At 55.7% G+C, this 13,452-nt stretch overlaps 2 protein-coding genes across 2 annotated transcripts; both read right to left on the bottom strand.

Moving 5' to 3' along the window:
- Positions 1 to 2,994: 2,994 nt before the first annotated feature.
- On the bottom strand, positions 2,995 to 6,293 carry RRAD (RRAD, Ras related glycolysis inhibitor and calcium channel regulator). The gene is made up of 5 exons (XM_067718303.1): positions 6,132 to 6,293; positions 5,530 to 5,914; positions 4,796 to 4,869; positions 4,465 to 4,669; positions 2,995 to 3,645 (listed from the first exon to the last, which is right to left on the bottom strand). Exons 2-5 carry the CDS (start codon positions 5,897 to 5,899, stop codon positions 3,368 to 3,370), a joined length of 927 nt encoding a protein of 308 aa, XP_067574404.1. The 5' UTR covers positions 5,900 to 5,914; positions 6,132 to 6,293; the 3' UTR covers positions 2,995 to 3,367.
- Positions 6,294 to 11,480: 5,187 nt separating this feature from the next.
- On the bottom strand, positions 11,481 to 13,446 carry CIAO2B (cytosolic iron-sulfur assembly component 2B). Its single transcript, XM_067718536.1, has 5 exons — positions 13,244 to 13,446; positions 13,006 to 13,083; positions 12,609 to 12,734; positions 12,105 to 12,150; positions 11,481 to 11,691 (listed from the first exon to the last, which is right to left on the bottom strand). Exons 1-5 carry the CDS (start codon positions 13,385 to 13,387, stop codon positions 11,594 to 11,596), a joined length of 492 nt encoding a protein of 163 aa, XP_067574637.1. The 5' UTR covers positions 13,388 to 13,446; the 3' UTR covers positions 11,481 to 11,593.
- Between the last annotated feature and the right edge of the window lie 6 nt (positions 13,447 to 13,452).

Here is a 13,452-nt window from a genome sequence, read left to right on the forward strand (position 1 = left end):
TCTACGGGGAGTGCTGGCCAGGCCAGACCGGGTGGAACAGGGCAGGGCGGACACTTGAGCAGGTAGGCGGGCCAGCCATGCTCGCTCAGGAGTGGAAAACACCACTGGGCCCACAGCAGCAGGCCTGGCCCTGCCCAGCCCCCCAAGTTACTCATTGACTTTGGAAAGCTGGGGGCTGTTCAGCATCCATGACCGCCGGCCCCGGGGCGGGGGGAGATTATCGACCTGGCGCCTCTCCCACCCCTACACGGCCCAGTGGGTACTTCTCAGCCCTCTGGGTTTGGACCTGACTATTTCTTCCGTGGCTCCAGACTCGCTCCCACTTCTCCCCCCTGTGCACCAGCATCTGCAGCTCTGCCTTGGCCCACTCTGTTCCTTTCGTCTGGAATGCCCTTCCCACCCCTTCATCTGTCTGCTAAGCACTTGCTCCGGCTTCAGTACTCAGCTCCAATATTCCCCTCTCCTGGGAACTCTTCCCTGGACTCCCAGGCTTGTTCAGCGTTCTCCTGTGGGAATATCTGGCCCCCACCCACGCCCCCATGACGAGTGCTATCTCTATCAACACAGAGAGGACACCAGGTTGTCATTGGCTGTCTCTTCCATCAGACTGGGAAGCCCTCCAGAGCAAGAATCAGGGACCCAGTAATGATCTGGCCCTTGCCCGGCCCTGGCAGCTCCCAGGTGGCTTGTGGAACTAAGATAAGGAGCTAGAGGTGGCACGTGCAGGATGGGGGAGCAGTGCATTACCTGAACTGGATACTTAGGGCTCCACACCACCCACCAGTGGGACCAGGGGGTGGGGTGGGGGGACAGAAGCCTGTGACATCCCCTGAGCCTCCCTAAGTGCTCACACTAGCCCCTGGACACCGACAGGGCTGGGAAAATGTACTGTCTTGTGCCTCTGAGAAGGAGAGAAAAGACTGAGCCAGCTCAGGTGACCTTGAGGGAATTGCAGGGCTGACCAGGGGCCCTGCCCCCAATGAGGGGGCAAATGGGACCCAATGAAACTTAAAAGCTTTTGCAAAGCAAAGGAAACTATAAATGAGATGAAAAGACAACCCTCAGAATGGGAGAAAATATTTGCAAGCGAATAAACAAAGGATTACTCTCCAAAATATATAAACAGCTCATGCAGCTCAATATTAAAAAAACAAACAACCCAATCAAAAAACGGGCAGAAGACCTAAATAGACATTTGTCCAAAGAAGACATACAGATGGCCAAGAGGCACATGAAAAGATGCTCAATATCACTAATTATTAGAGAAATGCAAATCAAAACTACAATGAGGTATCACCTCACACCGGTTAGAATGGGCATCATCAGAAAATCTACAAACAGCAAATGCTGGAGAGGGTGTGGAGAAAAGGGAACCCTCTTGCACTGTTGGTGGGAATGTAAATTGATACAGCCACTATGGAGAACAGTATGGAGGTTCCTTAAAAAACTAAAAATAGAATTACCATATGACCCAGCAATCCCACTGCTGGGCATAAACCCAGAGAAAACCATAATTCAAAAAAACACATGTACCCCAATGTTCATTGCAGCACTATTTACAATAGCCAGGTCATGGAAGCAACCTAAATGCCCATCGACAGACGAACGGATAAAGAAGATGTGGTACATAGATACAATGGAATATTACTCGGCCTTAAAAAGGAACAAAACTGGGTCATTTGTAGAGATGTGGATGGATCTAGAGACTGTCATACAGAGTGAAGTAAGTCAGAAAGAGAAAAACAAATACATATATTAACGCATATATATGGAATCTAGAAAAATGGTACAGATGAACCCGTTTGCAAGGCAGAAATAGAGACCCAGATGTAGAGAACAAATGTATGGACACCAAGGGGGGAAGCAGGGGTGGGGAAGGTGTTGGGATGAATTGGGAGATTGGGATTGACATATATACACTAATATGTATAAAAATAGATAACTAATAAGAACCTGCTGTATTAAAATAAAAATAAATTTAAAAAAAAATGTATGGACCCTGGCCTGGAAGCGTCTCAGAAACTGTCCCCAGCCTTGCCCCAGGCTGCTTCTGGTCTCCCAAGGTAGGCAGACATATACCAGTCCCCACTCAGCCACTTCAGCCCGTGTGGCCTCGGGCAAGTGCTTCTGTCCCCTGTCTGCCATTGCTGAATGGGGATGCTCCCTCCTGAAATGATGCGGGCAAACTCCTAGCAGGCACCTATGCCCAGAAGGCTCCTCTTCCCAGGTGTGGGTGGTGGGGAGATGCACACCTCCATTATGCACAAATGCAAGGACTCTCCTTCCAGGAAAGGAGGGCTCCAGGGACCTGCTCCCACATTAGCCAATGCGGAGCGTGGGATGCTCTGGCCTGGCCACGCACAGCGGGGAGAACAGTGAACCCTCCCTGTCCTCCGCCCCCCACTCCCTTCCTAGTAGGTCAACCTCAGCCGGGAGGTGGGGAGACATGTGGACTCAAGTCCGCCTGAGTGCGCCTTGCTCATCCCAGCCTTAACAAACCAGCGGCCTCCTTCTCCAGCCAGGGAGTCTCAGAAGCCTTCCACAGCCACTCCACCTCAGCAGATTCCCAGTCCCTCAGTGGGGAGCAGGGCAGAGACACCCGCCCAGGAGCCGGACCCAGGGTTCTTGTTTGGCCATGACACCTGGGGCAGGACGTGGTCCCTTGGGCAGCCTCCATTTCCCTGACATACAGTGGGGTAACTGAGCCTTTTATCAGCTAGGCAATGCCAGGTTCCAGCTCAGAAGAATCTGGATAACGGGCTGGGTGGGATTCATGTCTCTTCCTGCTGCTTAGACTCCCCAACCAGGTCCCCACCCACCCCTGCCCCTCTGACCCAGCTGGCTATATCTGGGCCCAAACATTAGAATAGTCAAGGCCACACACTAGGGTGGGGCGGCTTCAGGAACCAGCCTCGTATGTTCCTCAACTTCAGGAACGCTTCCTGCTCCTGCAGCCCCCCAATCAAAGGAAACACAGAGTCAACAGCCCTGACCTATCAGGAAATAGTCTTTATTACAAAAATCTGCATGTAAACAAATAGCCAGGGCACTGAACAGCCTCCCTCCAGGGCATGCACACCACGGGTGCAGAGAAAGGCAGAGTCCTCTCCCCACTCACAGGCCTGCTCCACAGGCTGGGCTCAGGCTGCTGCGTGGGATGCACATGGGCCTGCACAGGCATCTCTGTGGGCGCAGCCCTTGACGGCCACTGGGAGCCACCTGCTTGGGCCGCACTGTCTCTCTGTCCACGACCATGAGGTGGGGGATACCCAGAGTCTGAGCCAACCCTGGGGTACCTTGGGCAGTTGGCTGGGCCAGCCCACCAATCTGCCCATCTGTCTGCACAATACAGTGAGTGCCCCAGGACCTAGAGCACGGAGAGGTCGTGGCAGGACTTGGACTTGGCACGCAAGGCCATCTTGCGGCTGTTTCGAGCGACGATGCGGCCCAGGAAGCGCTTCGCCTTCTTGCCAAGGCTCTCTCGCCGCCGAGTACCCGCTTGCCGACGTGCGTTGGCCTCTTTGCTGTCCCTGCGCAGGCGTATCTGGCGCACGACACCCTCAAACAGCGCCTGGACATTGTGGTGCAGCGCAGCCGACGTCTCAATAAACTTGCAGTCAAAGACCACAGCACAGGCCCGGCCCTCTGTTGTGGGTGGGGACAGGCACAAGTCAATAAACAAAGGGTGGGGCGGGGGGTGAGCAGCCCACTCAAACCCTGGCCACCCCATGGCACTACCACATCCCTGGGTCTTCCCCAGAAACACAACGACACCAGCTCCTGTACAGAGGGGCCCAGGTATCACTGGGTCACCCAATTGGCAGAGCGTGCCCACGTTTAAGGAGCTCACAGAGGCCCACAAAAGGAGACCCATTTATGAAATAATTTGAAGTTTGATATTTAAATGGAAGTGCTGTAGTAGTCAACAAAATGAAAACTTTGCTGAACAGCTTAGTGTGTTACGGCTTGATGTTATATCATGATGAATGATGGGTAGAATGGGGGGACATCACCAAGTCACGGTTGGTTCCTCTGCGGGGCTCAGGTCTGGGGGCCACAGAGGATGATGCTGAGTCCAAGAGGGGGGTGCTCCCCAAGGGCAAGGCTACGCTGAGACTGGCCCTGGCCTGGAATCCAGGCTCTGGACTCCTGGCCTGATTCCCTGCACTCTCTTCACCCCTCATATGCCAGGCCAGGGACAAAGAAGACAGAAAAGGAGGGCTCTGAGGTGGCCCAGCTCAGCGTCCAGCAACCTTCACCTCCCCTAGCTCATTTGGTCCTTTCCCCAGCACTCAGGTCTTTGGGAGTCCTGTGGGAGGGCAGAAGCTCTCCCCCATCTTCCTGAGTTTTCTTCCTAAACATTTTTAGCCACTGATGATCCCCAGGGACTCGAGCTGAGTCAAGACTGAGTGCACCACAGCCCAGCCAGGATCTCCCTCCCTTTCTGACCCACTCCCTGCTCACCATCCAAGGAGACCTCACGAGAGCGCACCAGGTCGCTCTTGTTGCCCACTAGGATGATGGGCACGTCGTCTGTCTGCCGCGCCCTCCGCAGCTGGACCCGAAGCTCTGAGGCCTTCTCAAAGCTGTCCTTGTCCGTCACTGAATACACGATGACGTATGCATCTCCCATGGCCATGCAGTGGCCAGGTAGCCAGCGGCCCCCATCCTAGGGAACACAGACACATATTTACCCAATAGTCCTCACGCCCCAGCTACAAGGCTGTCACTCCCAGCAGGTCCCTACCCCCAGCTCACCCCTCCCACCCTGTCCTGGTCTCAGCCTGCATCTTACCTGCTCCCAAATGTCATAGACCATGAGCGCTGCCTCTTCTCCATCCACCATGATGGAGCGATCATACGTGTGCCCTAGGTAGGAGACCAGTAGTCAGGTTACCTGCTGGCTGCCAAGAGCCCCCTCCTCCAATACACCAGGTTTCCTGTTCTGGCCACACCCTTCAACTCCTCCCCAGAGCCCTCCTAACCTTCTCCTCCACTGATGGCTGCTGTGTAGCAACAGAAGTGACAGGGCTTAGAAATGGGGGGTTGGAGGGCACGGTGTGCCTGGCCCCCACCTAGGCACCCCTTCCCCAAGCTAGCAATGTCCTGGGTAGCCACTCCTGTGCTCCCTGCCCTCCTGTAGCCTGAGACCCAGGGTGGTTCTGACCACAGTGGCCTGAGTTAGAACAGACATCCCCTGGGGACCTTGGTTACCTAGGACTCCTCTCCTAGAAACTCCCTCTGGCTGGGTTCTTGCCCGTCCTGGCAGGGAGGGATATCCTGTCCCCAGACTACAGAGTAATTAATCGTATGCCCTTCTACTCTAAGCACTTCTTTCCCTACTAAGGGCTGGGGTACCTTCTCCCTTAGTTTCCCCATCTGTGAAAGGCGTAGGTAGAGGCAGATTCTCAAAGTGTCTTCAGAATCCCGCTGTTACCTGCTGCTTTTAATCCTGGTCCCCAGTCCTGTAGCTCCCAGTCCTAACCCTGTGCTCGCCCCTCCCTTGAACAGTCCCTCCCAGCCCCTCACCTGCGGCCTCTGCTTCAGGCCCGTCCTCTATACCACCGAAGATGCGCGCCAGAGCACTCTTGCCGACGCCAGGCGCCCCCAGCAGCAGCACCTTGTAAATGCTCTCGTCTGAATCGCTGCCTCCTGAGCTGAGCGAGTCGGAGGAGCCCTCGGGCCAGTCCAGCCTCGGACCCTGGGCCCCAGTCCCAGCCTCGGCCGTTGTCAGAGCTCCCGGAGCCAGCGCCGCCTGCAGGTCGCGCTCGTCCACAGGCATGCTCCGGCGGTGCAGCGGGGGCGCCGGGCCCCAGGGTGTGCTGCCCCGACGGCGCTCGCGCTCCCGGCCCCCACCGCGGCTCCCGCCCGCTCCGCTGCCGCCGCCGTTCAGAGTCATCGCGTCGGACGCCGTCTGGGGAACGGGAATCCAGATGGCCGCGTGAGCCGCGGTGGAGATGGAGTGGGAAGCTGGACCCGGGACGCGCCTGCCCGACCACGGGTCAAGAAAGATGCTCGGGGCCCAGGACATGCCGCAGAAGGTCCTTGCGCCCTGACTTGTGACCCATCCTCCTGACTCGTTCATCCTAGACGGTGAGACCACCCCCACCCTGCTCTGCCAGGACACTCACCCAGTCACACACGGACGCGGTCAGGACTAGGTAAGTCCCGGGCTCGGATACAATCCACTCGCAGACCCAGGCTCGGACACTCGACGCTGTCGCAGCCGCTGCCTTCTCGGTCCGCACTGGGTCCGGGCTCCAGAGCCGCCTATTTAAGCCTCTGCCCGCCCCCGCCGCCACCCCCGCGCTCGCCCAGGACTGCGCTGTCCGGGGGCTGACGTGTCCGTCCCCCTCTCCCGAGGGGGATTCCCCGCCCTCCTCCTAGAACCTCACACCCACCCAGCCCCTGCTTCACCCGCCAGGGCGGGGCAGGGGCAGACTCCGCAGACAACAGCCCGGTCTGAGAGAGAGAGAGAGAGAGAGAGAGAGAGAGAGAGTGTGTGTGTGTGTGTGTGTGTGTGTGTGTGTGTGGCGGCGGGGGGGGGCGGGGGGGAGAGGGGGGGCAGGTAAGGAGGGAAAAGGGAGAAGGAAAGGGAGCACGTGAATGGTGCGGAGGAGGGCGATGGAGGTGGAGGGTGCCACCACGGGTGGGGGCCAGGGGGAAAGCCCCGACCAGCCAAGTGCGCCAAGTCCCCACTAGGGCAGAATTGAGGTCTGGCCCTTTAAAAGTGATTTCTCCTTTCCCTCTCTCCCAGTCCTGGCCTGTCGCCCAAGCAAGCAGACCAGTTACAGGTCGGACAGACTTCACCCTTCACTGCCCATGTCACCCATTCCCCACCCGCTGGTATTTAGGGGCCCTAAATCCAGGCTTCTAGCCTCAGCACCAGGTCCTTCCCCACTCGCATCCCTGCCCTTGGCAGTTGAAGATTCCACCTGATGAGCCTGCCCTTCAGGATGAGGGTTAGTGACACCTGAGCCCCTGGGGGCCCTTGGAGAGCTGGGAGAGGGGGCAAGGAAGGGAGGCCCGCTGGCAGTGTGGTGCAGGTAGAGGGACAGCTTGAACCTTGGGGAGGGAATACAGGCCCAGAGAAGGAAAAGGATGAAGTCAGCACCACCTCCCCCTCAGCGCCCTCCAGGCAGCTGCCTGTAACTCTGCTAAAAATACCTGGCCCTGGTCATTCTGCTCCTGGCCTGGAGGTTGCCCAAAGTTGGGGAAATCCTGGCAGACAGGTGTCAGATGCCAGCAGGAGCGGATAGGGGTGAGACTAGACCAGAGTCGGGTCCAGCTCCAGCCACTCTAAGAGTCTGCAATGTCTCCTTCCTTCCCTTTAGTCTCAGACTGCGCCTGCAGTTCAGGGCACACACAGGGCCTGGAGGTTCAGACTCCCATTCAGAAGCGGCATAGTTGTAGAGTAGGGATGGGGTCAGCGGGGTGGGGCATAGTTGTAGAGTAGGGATGGGGTCAGCGGGGTGGGGGTTTAGCCACCACTTGGTGCTACCACTACCCAGAGATCAGCCCCTCCTCAACCCAGGGAGGGTGCTGGGGCACAGAGGGGAGGAGATGTAATGGGGAGGCTTGGGCTCTAGTCCTGAATCTGCCTCCAGGCTCCTGGGTCTTGCCTCCCTCCCAGCCTCAGGGTGGCCAGCTGTAAACTGCCTTACTCATGTTTAGGGTGTGTGGAGACTGGGAACAGGCACGCTGTGAGGTACTTTGTGACAGGGACTCGCTATTAGAGTGACGTATGATTGTGACGAGTGTGGTGGGGGTGGGGGGCACCCATTCAGGGCTCAGGTGACATCACGGAGGGATGGATCCTAGTGGGCTGCTGTAGGTTGTCATGGAGACCTGGGTCAGGTCTGTCTGACTGCTGCATCAGTTTCCTTGGCAACATCTGAGAGGGCCTTGGAATGAGGAGGGCCTGGTTAAGAGGGTTCATGCAGGCCCCTCTGGTACTTGAGGTCCTCAAAGTTAGACAAGGCCTGGACTGAGGGGTGATCTATCTATTTGTGTTCTTCACATGGCCTGGGGGGTCTTGGAGGCCTGGGCAATCCCATGTTGGCTCTAGCTTCCTGGACGAGATCCAGAGGGAAGAGGGAGTCATGGGTTAAGCCTTCTGTCAAAGAACGAAAGTCTTGGGACTTCCCTGGCAGTCCAGTGGTTAAGACCTTGCGCTTCCTGTGCAGGGGGCACGGGTTCGATCCCCAATTGGGGAACTAAGATCCCACATGCCGTGTGGCACGGCCAAAAAATTAAAAAACAACAAAGCAAAACAAAAGGAACAAAAGTCTTAAGAGCCAGCAAACTACTTCCCATCAGGAACGCTGCTGGGCTGCTTATGGCCCCTCCTAACCACCTTACACATGACCTTGCTGCTGACAAGAGCCCCTGGATGTCCAACAGAGGGTGGGTGTGGGGGGTAGCTGTGGTCCTTCCAAGCAGGGAGCCATGCAAGGAATTAGGGCTGGGTTTCCCCTCTGATAATCTAAGCTCTTGACCTCAGCAATGTTTCCTCATTGCCAAGGGAACTGCATCCACATTGGGCCACTCAGGCCCCAAGCATTCTGCAACAGGCCAGACCCATCACAAGCATCGGTATGGCCAGGGGCCCGGGGAACCATACCAGGACATGACCTTGAAACACCCCCATTCCCACCTCCTGGTCCTCTCAGTTCTCTGGGCTGAGCTTGGCTGCCCAGAAGGAGCAAACTGAGGCTTGAATACCCCTAGGATAGCCCAGCCTCCAAATCCCGGCTCTGCACCTCGCTAGCTGTTTCACCTCTGCCCATTTAGCTTGGCCGAGCCTCAGTTCCCGCTTGTGTAGAACAGGGATAATGTCTTCATGGGGGTTGTTATAAGATATAAATAACAGAAAATGCAGAGGTAAGGTGGTTGGCACATGTCTGGCCTATAGTAATATCTCAATATGAACACTTTTATTATCACCCTTAGTTGGACAGGACAGGTTGAGTGAATCCCTGGGCCCTCTCCTGCTTCTTCTTTCCTGCTTCTGCTCCATTCTCTCCAGAATGGTGGTCTGCCCAGGAGAGGGGCAGATGCAGATACCTCTCCCCTCTCCCCCATACCCACCTTTTCTCTGTGGGACCCCATGCCCTTCCCCTTCCCTCGGGTAGCAAAATGCTGCAAAGGCAACTTGGCTGGATTTCAATATTCCCGGCCCTCCTTACACCACAGCTCCCATGCCCCAGTTCTTCTGTTCTAAGTCTCAATTCATTCATTCCACTGACCTGTACTAAATACCTACTACTGTGTGCCAGGCCCTTGTGCTTTGGGAATGATGATGAGCAAAAATGGACATAGCTGGGCCTGTTCGTACATGTCATCTAATCTCTGGGTCCGTCTCACTCAGCTATGATTTGTTGTTCCCATCTTGTAGACATGGTAACCGAGGCCTGAGAAGTCACAGGCCAGAAACAGCACAGCCACACACCCCTGGTGGAGGGCTTCAGGGACCTAAAACTTCACCCCACCCCTCCCACCCCCATGTTCTCAGACAGCAGCTGGGATTCCAGAAAGTTCCCCGGGCACTAGCCCAGGATTCACAAACGGTGTCCCTGCAGGCAGCCGTGGGCCACGCACAGATGAGTCAAGACTGACAAGGGGACAATCTGATATGCCAGCTGGATACGAGCAGCTTGATGACCCTCGTCCACCGTGGCCTGGCTGCCAGGAGAGCCAGCTGAATGACTCAGTGACACCTGCCTCCCCCGTGACCTCCCACCCCCAGGTGAACACAGACACCACAGACACCTAGACACAGCGGGCTGTCAGTGCAGAAGTACACACGTCGTAAAGCCTACAGCTGGCTATTGGTGGTTGGGGAGGCTCCCTGGGGCCTGCGGGGCCCTGGGGGGCCTCCTGCCTCTCTGGAGCACTGAGCTTCTTCATCTGTGGAAGTGGGAGGTACTCTGCCTGGAAGATCACCTGAAATGGTCCCAGATCCATTTTAAATCTCCAGAGCAGTCGTAAGCTATTGTGTCTCCCCACATGACACATGAAGAAACTGGGTGACATGGGCCGATGGCTTCACCCCTCTGAGCAGCCAGATCTCGGTCACTAGGTGGCGAAGCTACTCCCGCCTGCAAGTGGGGGTTGGAGGTGGGCGTAGGCCCCTCCAGCTAGGCAACAGCACCCCCTGCCAGCTGAGCAGTACCTGCTGACCAGCTGAGGTTCCTCTACTCCCTAACTGGAGGTCTTGGGGAGTCAGTTACTTATTCTAGATTCTTCTTTCCTCATCTGCAAAACAGAGATGATAAAGAACAGCAACTGCCACACAGGGCTGGCCTGAGGACTGACGGACTAGATAGTATATATAAAACCTTCGGCCAATGCCCACTCTCAGGACAGGTCCAATGTCGTCAGAAGGTCCCCAAGAACAGATTTGCCAAGCGGCCAGGGTCCCTGCTGAGGCCTCTGCCCACCAGGTGGGCAAGTCTTCTTAATATCCGCATTTTTCCTCGGAGAAGGAAATGCAGGCAGGGGATTGTGACATTAGGACTCCTGACTGGCTGATCCAAGGTCTAAGCCCCACGGTCTATCCTGGTGACCAACTGTGCTCGGCGAGGCAGAGGCCCCAGACCTGAGCACCTGGGGTGCCACACGTTTCCCAGGCTGCTGGTGGAGACAGTGCTTCCGATGGCTTTCAGCAGAGAGATCTGCTGGCACTGCCCTGACCAGGGGACCAAACTGATCATCACCAACAGTGGGGACAAGCTGGTATCTCACAGCTACTGGTGGATGCTAAGGATACATACACACTCCTGGGCAAGGTTCTCACTAGTCAACTCAAACCTGAACTCAACCAACTTCTAGTTTATAGGAAACACAGCAGACAAAACAACAAATCAGACTGTGGGACTTCTCCAGGACAACTCACTTGGGCTTTTCAAAATAGTCAGTGTCAAGAAAGATTAAAAGGTAGGGAGGCAGGGAGACAGTTCTAGAAGAGGCTAAAGAGAGATGACAACCAAATGCAATACACGAAACTTGACTGGAGCCTGACTTAAAAAACAACTATGAATGACGTTTTGGGAGAAATTCATACATGCCTGGATATTAGATATTAGTGTCAGAGAATTGTTCATTTAGGGGCCAAATAACAGTACTGTGGTTACAGGCTTATTCTTAGGAGACACAGGATGAAGTACCGAGAAGTGAAGGGTCATGTGTCTGCAGTTTACTTTCAAGTATATTTATATTCTACACACACATAAATAGAACCAAAGTTGCAACATGTTAACAACTGTTAAATCTAGGTGGTGGGTATACAAAAGTGTTCACTACAATATTCTTTCAATTTTTTGGCATACTTGCAACTTTTCCTAATCAAACCCTTGGGAGAAATTTAAAAAATGAACCAAACCTCATCGACCCAGCCTGTATAGGCACTCACTACCACCCCTACCCCAAACCCGGAGTGACCCCCACTGAGATGAAAGACTCTCAGGCATGCTGGGAAATGAATATAAATTAAGGGTTTATTACAAAATGCAAAATGTTAGTTTCTTATTGTCAGTGGTTCAAGAAAACAAGGCCATGAGCCCTGCGTGGGGCTGGGAGCAAAAATTCAGGCTCAGGAGCGGGCTGATAGGCACTGGTTCACAACCTCCAGCAGGTGGGTGTTCTCTAGGGCGGCTGCCACCCGCTCTTTATCCGCAAGCTGCTTGTTCACTGGGTGGAAAGAAGAGAGTGGTGAAATATATTTATACCCCCACCAACAAAGCCCTCCTGTCGCCGCCTTCCCAGGATCCCAAACCTTGGTCAGGCTACCCCAACCACCTGAGCCCACACCTACCCTACCTTCTTGTGACCCCTTCCCACCTGGCCACTCATGTCTGCTTCCTATACTATAAAGCCTGACAACCCTGGTCCTGTGTACTTAGGAGAGGGAGAGGGCAGGAGTGGGAGAACATGGTAAACACAGGACACTCAAGTCAGGCCAGCTTAGGTCTAGGCTGCCACCTCCACTGGGGAGTCACCCACCTACTGCCAAACCCCCAACCGTCCCCCTAATCTTGCCCTACAGACCACCATGGCAAGCGGGGAGCCTCCGGGCTAATGCCTCAACACCAGCCCATACTTACCTGCATGCTCCGAGGCATGGGTCCCTGGTGTAATGTGCACGTCCAGCTGGGAGGGAGATAGGTGGGGCCTGAGCACTCACACACCTGGCTACCCCCTTTTCCCCTCTCCCCACTCACCACCTCCATTTGATCCTTCTTCCTAATCATGCCTCTGGACTCCGGCCCTTCCATTACACCCCAAACCCACTCACAGCCATTCCATCTCTACCCAAAGGACTGGTCAATTGCTGCTGACTTAAAGGCCCACCTGCGCCCCATCCCTGCTCCAAACTTATCTACAGCTCCCTACTGCCCTTCCTGCCACACTCCTCACTACTTTTCTGCACTTTCCAGCTTGGGTCTTTAGTCTTGTCCCATCCAACTGGAAAGCCTCCTCCCAGTTTCATCTCTGCTAGCTGGGATCCTTCCAGATCTCACTCGGATGTTCAAGTTCATGCTCTCCATGTCCTCCTCAGTAGCAGACATTCATGCCTGCCCCACCCCCAGGGCTCAGTTCCACCTTACCTTGAAACGCTGGGGAAGGGATCGCAGAAGCTTGACTTTGATGGACAGGCCAATAAGTGTGGCCATACTGCAGTGCGGAATGGTGGGTGTGAAGGCCACGGCCACTGTGCTTTCGGGGTCGCTCACCTGGTTGGAGAGGTGGGATGTTAGGAGTCATGGCCCGTCCAGCCCATTGACCCTCTTCTTAGTTTGTTGCTTCAGGTAAGTCATCTAATCAGTATGCGTCTCAGTCTCCTCATCCATAAAATGGGCGCGCACACACACACACACACACACCCCGTTCCAAAGATCCCCTGAGGAGTCCGTGAGCTGAGAGAACGCCAGGCCCCTGGTGCACAGCTGAGCCCTTCTGACTCTCCCAAGCAAGTCGCTCCCCTGGACGCTGCGAGTGACTCACCTGAACCCGGACTTGCTCTACTACGTTCAATTCTTCCAGCGTCAGTGGATGCTCCGGGTCATTGATGGAGCGAATCAGATGTGGCAAGTGAAGGAAAGGGGACTCTGCGCCTCTGCCCACTCAGAACCCCCCTCCGGGACTGCCCGTCCCTACTACAGCTCCACCGACTACTGGACATCACTTCATCCCACCACCTCCCAGGCCCCCGCGAACCCGCCCGCGCCCGGCAGCGGCGGATATCGAAGATCTCGCGCGCGTCGATGCTGTCTGGAACCTGCTCGTCCTCCTCGCCCGCGGTCACTGGCCGCTCCCCAGAGCGCTCGTAGATGAGGGGGTTCGCGTTCTCGAGGAGGCCGCCCCCCATCCCGCCGCCGCCCACCATCACGGAACTGCTGCCGGCAACTGCAGGCGGGCGCTTCCGCTCCTACGGTGCATTTCCGGGGAACG

Source organism: Pseudorca crassidens, chromosome 20 (assembly GCF_039906515.1).
Source record: "Pseudorca crassidens isolate mPseCra1 chromosome 20, mPseCra1.hap1, whole genome shotgun sequence".
NCBI lineage: Eukaryota > Metazoa > Chordata > Mammalia > Artiodactyla > Delphinidae > Pseudorca > Pseudorca crassidens.

Excerpts from the sequence above, each read along its gene's own strand:
- RRAD (XM_067718303.1), bottom strand. The coding sequence starts at position 5,899 with ATGACTCTGAACGGCGGCGGCAGCGGAGCGGGCGGGAGCCGCGGTGGG. Across the intron at positions 4,870-5,529 it reads GCCTGAAGCAGAGGCCGCAG|GGCACACGTATGATCGCTCC; the intron begins GTGAGGGGCTGG and ends TCTCCTACCTAG. Across the intron at positions 4,670-4,795 it reads TCTATGACATTTGGGAGCAG|GATGGGGGCCGCTGGCTACC; the intron begins GTAAGATGCAGG and ends TGTGTTCCCTAG.
- CIAO2B (XM_067718536.1), bottom strand. The coding sequence starts at position 13,387 with ATGGTGGGCGGCGGCGGGATGGGGGGCGGCCTCCTCGAGAACGCGAAC. Across the intron at positions 12,151-12,608 it reads CCCTTCCCCAGCGTTTCAAG|CTGGACGTGCACATTACACC; the intron begins GTAAGGTGGAAC and ends TCTCCCTCCCAG. Across the intron at positions 11,692-12,104 it reads CCATGCCTCGGAGCATGCAG|TGAACAAGCAGCTTGCGGAT; the intron begins GTAAGTATGGGC and ends CTTTCCACCCAG.